Source organism: Bombina bombina, chromosome 11, assembly GCF_027579735.1.
Source record: "Bombina bombina isolate aBomBom1 chromosome 11, aBomBom1.pri, whole genome shotgun sequence".
Lineage (NCBI taxonomy): Eukaryota > Metazoa > Chordata > Amphibia > Anura > Bombinatoridae > Bombina > Bombina bombina.
Window position 1 is genome coordinate 173,173,915 of NC_069509.1, and position 10,000 is coordinate 173,183,914.

General features: G+C 37.0%; 1 protein-coding gene across 1 annotated transcript in view; it reads left to right on the forward strand.

Annotated features, from left to right (window-relative positions):
- The window catches only part of TNFRSF17 (TNF receptor superfamily member 17), a 32,264-nt gene that overhangs the window by 5,082 nt on the left and 17,182 nt on the right, over positions 1-10,000 (forward strand). Inside the window, exon 2 of the mRNA XM_053694318.1 lies at positions 2,107-2,250. Coding sequence (XP_053550293.1) covers positions 2,107-2,250 — 144 coding nt within the window. The remainder of the gene's footprint in view (positions 1-2,106; positions 2,251-10,000) is intronic.

Consider the following 10,000-nt stretch of genomic DNA (forward strand, 5'->3'; position numbering starts at 1 on the left):
TTTTTTTGTAATTTAGTGTTTGTTTGTTTTTGAAATTTAGTTTAGTTGATTTAATTGTAGATAATTGTAGGTAGTTTATTTAATTAATTTATTGATAGTGTAGTGTTAGGTTTAATTGTAAATTAGGTTAGGATTTATTTTACTGGTAATTTTGTAATTATTTTAACTAGGTAGCTATTAAATAGTTATTAACTATTTAATAGCTATTGTACCTGGTTAAAATAAATACAAAGTTTTCTGTAAATTAAATATTAATCCTAAAATAGCTACAATGTAATTATTATTTATATTGTAGCTATATTAGGGTTTATTTTACAGGTACGTATTTAGCTTTAAATAGGAATAATTTATTTAATAAGATTTATTTTATTTCGTTAGATTTAAATTATATTTAATTTAGGGGGGTGTTAGGGTTAGGGTTAGACTTAGCTTAAGGGTTTAATACATTTATTATAGTAGCGGTGAGGTCCGGTCGGCAGATTAGGGGTTAATACTTGAAGTTAGGTGTCAGCGATGTTAGGGAGGGCAGATTAGGGGTTAATACTATTTATTATAGGGTTTTTGAGGCGGGAGTGAGGCGGTTTAGGGGTTAATACATTTATTATAGTGGCGGCGAGGTCCGGTCGGCAGATTAGGGGTTAATAAGTGTAGGTAGGTAGCGGCGACGTTGGGGGGGCAGATTAGGGGGTAATAAATATAATATAGGGGTCGGGGATGTTAGGGGCAGCAGATTAGGGGTACATAGGGATAATGTATGTGGCGGCGGGGTGCGGTCGGCAGATTATATATACACACTCATATACAGTACACACACATATACATACACACTCATACACAGTACACACACATATACATACACACTCATACACAGTACACACACATATACATACGCACTCATACACAGTACACACACATATACATACACACTCATACACAGTACACATACATATACATACACACTCATATACAGTACACACACATATACATACACACTCATACACAGTACACACACATATACATACACACTCATATACAGTACAAACACATATACATACACACTCATACACAGTACACACACATATACATACACACTCACACTCATACACAGTACACACACATATATATATATATATACACACACTCATATACAGTACACACACATATACATACACACTCATACACAGTACACACACATATACATACACACTCATACACAGTACACACATATATATATATATATATATATTTATATATATATATATATATATATATATATATACACACACTCCTATACAGTACACACACATATACATACACACTCATGCACAGTACACACACATATACATACACGCTCATATACAGTACATACACATATACATACACACTCATACACAGTACACACACATATACATACACACTCATACACAGTACACACATATATACATACACACTCATACATAGTACACACACATATACATACACACTCATATACAGTACACACACATATACATACACACTCATACACAGTACACACACATATAGATACACACTCATACACAGTACACACACATATACATACACACACACATATACATACACACTCATACACAGTACACACACAAACACAAATATATCAGCACAATAAATCACTGCATTGCAAAAGTTCTTTATACAGAATAAATTGTTTATAAACGTTTAACACTGTCATTTTGTTTGCAAAATTTTAGCTGTTTTGCAGTCTACAAACATACCCCTTGAAAAGCTCCTTTAGTACGTTCATCTTGTCTCTTTTGCTGTAGGCAATAATGGACAGATAAAGACGAGTCCTGACTCCTGCACGTATCCAGCAATTACTGTACAGCATAATGAAGGGTCAGGGGTCTGAATAGAATCCAGCCATTTTTGGGGCAATATAAAAACGACAATTTTCAGATTTAAATTACAGGAAAATTGGGCAAAATAGATAATGAACATAAATTGCAAAGTATTTTTTTTCACTGTGCAGAATTCAATATATTATAGGTAATTGAAAAATAAAAAATAACACAAGGAGGTCTTCATATGAAATTAGAATTATTTGTAAACTGTCATTCCTTTCTGTTACAGAGGCTGCTACACCGGTGACATTGCACATGAAGGACAATAATTGGATTCTCTGGGTTGTTCTGAGTTTTTTTATAGTTTTAATTCCAACGGTTATCTTGATAACCATCATGGTGAGGAGACAGATGAAAAAGTCAGTACAAGAAGGTAATAACTGTATGGGCGACAATTATATATATTTATTATTTATAGAGGTGTGTGTATAAGGGAGCAAAAAGTTACTAGTCTTGTACATACAACATTAAAGGGACACTAAACCCAAATGTTTTCTTTCATGATTCAGATAGAGCCGAAATTTTAAGCAACTTTCTAATTTACTGCTATTAACAATTTCTCTTTGTTCTCTTGCTATCTTTATTTTAAAAGCAAGAATGGAATGTTTTTTTTTTTTTTTTTTTTTAATTATTTATTTATCAGTTTTTCCATCAATACATCAAGAGGAAGGAAAAAAAAAACACAACTCATATACAACAGAAAAAGAAAAACAAAAAGAAATACAAAAATAAAACATCCTATATATAGGAGCCTATATTTTAAAGACAGACTTCCATGTCACATTAGAAACTCTCATGGAGACGCAGCTCCACATCGAAAAGGAGATAAAATAAAATAGACCAAGAGCCCATTCTACTACTGGGCCCTTATCTTAGCCTGTTTCACCCTTCCTCTACTCTAACTTAGATCGGCTCTTTGTTAAAATTTCTTCAGTGGACGAGAACAATAAAACAGAGGAAAGAGGAAAAAGAGAAAAAAAAAAAAAAGAGGGAGTTTGGCCTCTCCGGGACCCCCCCCCCCGCCCCCCCCTCCCCCCCCCCCCATCCAGGCCTAAACAAGGAATTGTCTCCAAAATTCAGGGTACCTATCTGAGAGTATTAATTGTAGAAAATCTGGTGATCTACGGAAGTAAGCTAGTATTTGTAGCTGAACTTCCCTAGATTGACCTAAAATGACTTTTTCCCATTTTACTAAGTACTTTTTAATTTTATTTTCCTCAAACATTAATGGATCTTGCTGTTCTAATAACATTTGATATTGAATTTTTCGTGTAACAGAGGCGATACTTGGAACGTTTTTATCCTTCCACTTTCTTAGAATCATCTGTCTCACTAACAATATTACTGTATTGATCAAGGGTTTATTTTGGGCCTGATCTTGTACCAGAAGAAACATGTATGCTGGTTTGAGTGTGATACTAACTACCAAAAATCTGTTCAACCAAAATTCCACTTGTTTCCATAGCTTGCTTATTTTTGGACAGGTATAGAACATATGAAACAGATCAGCATATGGAAATCTGCATCTATAACAGGCCATACTCCCTTTCCATTTAGCTATCCTGCTAGGGGTGAGATAGGCTCTGTTTAAGAGCTTTACGTGTGATTCTCTTATTGCCATGTTACTGGAGAACTTCCTAACCCTATCAAAACTCTTTAGAAAATATTCTCGCTCTATTTCCGGAAGATCTTTTCGCCATATTGATACGAGAGTATTTATTCTTGGCTCTGCATCCTTAGATACAAGCTGACGGTACATATATGAGATGGAATAATTTCCGGCGGAGAACAGATTTATAACTGAATCTAGTGTGCCTAACGACCAAGTATCCCCCTCTAAAGCCTCTTGGTTGTAGAAAAAATGCCTAATTTGAAGATATGCAAAGAATGATTTCCTGTCTAAATTAAATTCTCTAGTTAAAGTTTCAAATGATTTCATGTGTTTAGATAGTGGGTCTATCATCTGACAGATATAGATCAGATTATTTGCTGACCATTTTCCAAAAGCAGAAGATGTGCAGCCACTTTCGAAATCCGGGTTTCCTCTGATAGGTAAGTACTTAGATAGAGTGTGTCTAATCTCTAGGTGTTTACAAATTTTGAGCCAGGCTGTGATTACATTGTTAATTGTATATTTTAATAAGGGCTTTCGGGCTCTAGAACTATATGATACATGTAGTATTGCTTTCAGCGCATAGGGGGCTATTATATTCTCCTCCATCTCTAAGCTAGTAACGTGGTTGGCTTCGGTTAGCCAGTCCAAGGCTATTCTGGCCAGGCATGCCAGATTATATTTTGCCAGATTTGGAAATGCAAGACCGCCCATTTCTTTTGGATGCATTAGTCTGGCTAGTGCAATACGTGGTTTTTTAGGAGTCCACAGAAAGAGCGAACAGCCTGCATTGAACTTTGTAATATCTGCCTTCCGTATGAACACAGGAACATTTTGGATGACAAATAGGATTTTGGGGAGGATTCGCATTTTAATTAGAGCGATCTTTGCTGAAAGTGACATCGGTATCCTACTCCATTTCTGCATCTCCAAGAGACACTTCCTCCAAATAGGGGTGAAATTTATGTCATACCATTCTTCTGGATTTCTAGAAATTTTAATTCCTAAATATTTGATATAATTATCCGTTGGTTTGAATGGGTTTTTCAAAAGGCTATTTCTATTTTTAGTTATCCACATAATCTCTGATTTTGATAAGTTTACTCTATAACCCGAGAAATTACTAAATTCGGCTAGTAGATCCACTAAGATTGGAATATTTTTGCTAGAATTCCTTATATAAAATAAAATATCGTCCGCATAGAGAGATAGTACCATCCTATGTTGTTTTATCCTGATACCTTCTAATATTTCTCTACTCTTTATAGCTAAGGGTTCTATAGCCAAATCAAATAGCAGGGGTGAGAGGGGACACCCCTGTCTTGTTCCTTTACATAAAGTTATAGGTGGGGATAGAATACTATTTATATTAAGACACGAAATGGGGTTTTGATATAGTAAAGAGATATATGTATAAAAATGTCCTGAAAAGCCAAAATTGCTTAAAGTAGTGAACAAATGATCCCATAGGACAGAGTCAAAGGCTTTTTCTGCATCCACTGTCAGAAAAGCAAAATCTTGCTTTATATCTGACCCTGTCCTATGGGATTCCCTTATATATTCACTCAACATCATAGCCTTTCGTATGTTTTTTTGTGCTGTTCTCCCTGGTATAAAACCAGTTTGATCTGGATGAACGACATCTCCTATAATCTTTTTAAGACGCGAAGCTAATATGTTTGCTAGAATTTTATAGTCGTTGTTGAGGAGAGAGATTGGTCTATAGGCATCTAGTGAATTAGGATCTTTATCTTTCTTTAAAATGAGTGTAATATTGGAGGCCGTAAAGTTTTGAGAGGGCTTAAAATGCAGAAGAAAATAGTTATTAAACAGTTTAGTTAATATGGGGGCGATCTCTTCTGCAAGTACTTTATAGAATTCAATGGGGAGTTGATCCGGGCCTGGGGCCTTCCCTAACGTTGACTCTTTAACTGCTTTTAAGACCTCCTCCATTGTAATCTCTTCGTTAATCATATTTAGCTGTTCTTCAGATATTTTTGGCATTTTAATACTAGTCCAAAACTTACTTTTCGTCTCCTGATTAACTTCTGCTGTGGCATATAACTTTTGAAAGAATAAATAGAATTGTCTGTTAATATCCTTTGGGGTATTATATTTTTGGCCTTCAGATATTATTGACCCAATATAGTTATTTTTCCTTCTGCTTTTGGAAATATTCGCCAGCATTTTTGCTGATCTCTGAGAGAAAGAACCAAATATAGCTTTATTTTTAAGCTCTTCTTGTAGCTGATTTTGTATTAAAAAGATCTCTCTCTCTTTCTTTGCCTCCTGATAGATAATCCAATTCTCTCTACTTGAGTTATCAATATATTTCCTGAATTTATTTTTCAGTGCATTTGTTAATTGAAGATCCCTTGCTTTAAGCTTTCTTTTTCGTTTGACCATGAAGGCCTTTATCTCGCCCCTAAGACACGCCTTTGCGGCCTCCCAATATATTTCAATCTTATGGAGATAATCATTATTCAGTGAGGCATAATCCCTCCATTTTTGAGTAAGCCAATTCCTAAAATAAATATTAGAGTGTAGAAAGGAGGGGAAATTTTTTTTACCACAAAGGTTTTCTCTATTGTTCCTCAGCTGGACAGACAAAGAAATAATGGCATGGTCTGATAGAACTATATTCTTGATATCCGTCTTAATCTCTAATTGTAGGAGTTTTTCGGACACCAAGAACATATCTATCCTGGAAAATGTACGGAAGGTCTTGGATTCACATGTGAACATTCTCTCATCTGGGTGTTGTATTCTCCAGATGTCCCTGAGCCCAAGACCTTTCATAAAAGACTTCAAAATCTTAGCTTCCTTCTTAGATCTATAAGAGCTACTTGACCTTAGTCTGTCCAGCTGAGGGACACATACACTATTAAAATCACCTCCTATAATTATTTGAGAGTCCACTGCCTCGATTAATTTTACATATAGTTTATCCCAAAAGTCTGGCTGACATTCATTTGGTGCATAAAGATTACATAGCGTATAGTGACACTTATCAATCTCTATTTCTAAGATGAGATATCTTCCATCCGTATCTCTATATTGGGATATTAGCTGAAATTCTAAATTCTTGCTAAACATACATACTACTCCTCTCTTTCTTTTAACTGCAGGTGCTGCATATATCTCCCCGACCCAGCCCATCCTTAGTTTCTCTGTTTCTTGCAGGCTCAAATGAGTTTCCTGCAGGAAAACGATATCTGGCTTGTGACTTTTTAGATGTTGAATTATTTTTTTCCTTTTAACAGGTGAAGAAAACCCCCCGACATTCCAGGATACTAACTTAAGTGATTTTTTCATTTCTGTTATTGCTAGTTTTTAAAAAACTTTTGACCTTGCAAGCCAGGATGAATCGGAGGGGGAGGGGGTGGGGGCACCGGGGAGGAGAAGGAGCACAAACAAAGAAACCAAAAACAGGGGGGAAAGAAAAAAAAAAAAAAAAAAAAAGAAAGAAAGAAAAAAAGGGAGGGGGGGGGGGAGGGGGGAGCGGTACATAGCAGCCCACCCAATATCCATCTGAGTGTACCAGATGATAACAGTTATACAAAAATTCAATTTTAGCTTTCCTCATTTTTCCAAAAAATGCTTGACCTCCTCCACTGTTGTTAGGGTAAATATATTGTTATCTATAAAGATTTTAATTTTGGCCGGGTAAATCATTGTGGCTTTATGTCCTGCGTCAATCAATTGCGTACACCAGGGCGACATCAGTCTCCTTTTATTTAAAGTCTCAGCAGAGAAATCTTGGAATAAATATATACGCTCTTTGTTAACCTCTACTATGCTTTTCTTTCTATAGTATGATAAGATTCTCTGTTTGTCCTGGAAGTTTAGAAGCTTCGCTAAAACTGGTCTTTTGTAATTTGGAATATTATCTTTCTTTACTCCCAGTCTATGAACCCTCTCTACGACTATCTCTGTATTATTTGGTGGCATGTCTAGTAAGTCTGGTAATGTAGTTGTAATGAAGGTCGTTAGGTCAGCAAATTCTGGAGTCTCCGGGAGACCCACTATTTTCAGATTATTTCTACGTGACCTATCTTCTAGATCATCCAGTCGTGCTTGCAACGTATCAATTGTCTTAGTATGTGTATTTACCAGCGACTGTTGGGTGTGTTGTCGGTCCTCAACGTCAGAAATCCTGTTCTCTATCTCCCCTAATCTACTTGATATCTGTTTAAGTTCGCTTGTCAGAGATGCTAATTCTGCCTTAACCTCTCCAAATTGTGGTAAAAAGAGGTCTGAGATTTGTTTTACTAAGTTGTTTGTATCTATCATCATGTTTGGAGCTGGGGTAGAGTCCCCTATACTTATTTCTGAGCTTCCTACACTGGACCTGGGTTTCCTATCTTTTGTTTTTGGTGGCATTATACCTGTATCAGTTCTACTGATTCCCAAAAATTTATCCATAAATGTGTAAGTGTAAAAAGAAAAAAAAAAAAAAAAAAGGGAAAAGAGAAGGCTGTAACAACAGCGTGACCTTACGTGAATTTTAAAGAGTGTAAAAAGTGAGAATGTCAAATGTCTTTGAAAAAAGGAAAAAAAAAAAAGGTGCACTGCCTAGTGGGGCATATATTTTTTTTTTTTTTGTGTTAGATAAGTGTGTGAATTTACGTGTAATAAGGAACTTTGTACCTTATGTGTGTGTGTAGTCTAGTGATCCTATAGTCTTGCCCGATTATATGGGCTCAGTAACGCCTATTGAGTACTTTGTAAATGCAGTTAACTTACGGACTCGTAAATATAGGCTCTCCCAGTATTAATACATCTCACTTATTATTTTTGGCTCAGATAAAGCCCAGAGATACTTTATCTTCCCTCTAGGAGTTTCTCCCAAAAACTTTACAGTATCTGATATCACATAACCTCAATAGTCTTATACCTCAGGTATTATACATTCATAAGTACTTAAAATATTCACTCTAACTTATTTCAGATGCAATATCTGAGGCCGCTCGGAACCAGCTGACCAGACAGCCTTCTGTGTTACAAAAAAAGCGAAACATCGAAGAAAAACAAAAGACAAATAGCAGAGTGAGATTAGAGTAGCAATACGACCTTTCTAGATATCTTGGAGTATTTTCAGATCTCAATGCCCAGCCGGTTGAAAAAACTTCTGTCAATACTTATCTATAGCTTATATAATTGTTTACCCTAGATTTTTAAACTAAGAGCCTACAATCTGCGGTATACCTCCTATTGAAGTATCACTGCGGTTAACATTGGTTTGCAAAAAACAGTACCGGGGTTATTTTGTAAAAATAAGAAGAGAGGGAACATACAAAAAGTCCATAAGACCAGACCTGCAAAAAAAGAACACCAGAAAAGAAAAAACAGAAAACGAACAATATCTGTTAACGGTTTAACCAAATCCAATAAAGCATAGTTAGCATACAGATTCCTTCAACCGTTAGTTCTCCACCAAAAGTGTAGGCTTCCAAACAGCAGCCCTCACCCTTTGCTTTCCAAGCAAGTATCCGTTTCTTTTGTTATGCCAGGTATCTAACACCTACCCTGTTGATCATAAACTTTTTGAAACCCCAGCAAAGTCATTCAAGTTCAACGACCTTACAGCAACTCAGTTTTCAATATAATAGCGGTTACAGGTGCATAATACAGTCTATGTCAGCAAATTTATAGGGCAGGGGAAAGAAAAACTTATCTCTTATTTCCTTCTTTTTCCTTCTGGACCTGCTTCGGTTTCTTTCTGCTATTCCGCAGCAGGCTTACTTCTCTGTGTAATAGATTGGGTACGCCAAAAGTCAGATATCCTCCTCTCGTCTCCTATCCCAGGACAGGGAGCCATGCAGCAATCCAGGTGAATGTTAATGTGCAACTAGCCAGCGATAAACTTTGCAGCTTGAAATTTCCCCTTGTTTCCCAGTTTCTAGAAGGGATAGCAACACCTCCGGCCAGCATACGCATAACCGTCTCAGCCAGAGCCACCTTTTCTTAGCTCTGTTAAATCGCCAGCCTTTACCTTGCTGACTCCTTCTTCCCTACTTCGGCCTCCTATCCCGGGTCAATCAGTTGTCAGGGGGACCTTATCTACCACCCTATTCTTTTCCTTTGGACACCGGGGTCTTGGGGGACCGGCCAAGGGGGCACACAACGTGGTGGGTCTGCTCGTAACGCCTGCGACTCAGGCCGGCGAGTCTCTCGGCCTTCTGACTTCCCGCTATCCAGAGGGTGTACCACAGCCTGGGGTGTATATCCTTCCAGGCCGGACACGACTATTGGCCAGAGCGGCTTAGCTCTGCCGCCACAACGGCCGTGGAAAAGCCTGAGGGTGCCTGTGTGTAGATGGAGCACTCGGGACGCCAGTTGCACGCGTCCGTCCAAGCACCTCCCACAAACGGAAGTCAACAATAGATATTTCTAAAAAATTCCAAAATTTTGATTATTTTGTCAGCCCCTATATCATGTCAAGAATGGAATGTTTTGATGCCGGACCATTTTTTGTTCACAACTTGGGTTGTGCTTGCTGATTGGTGGC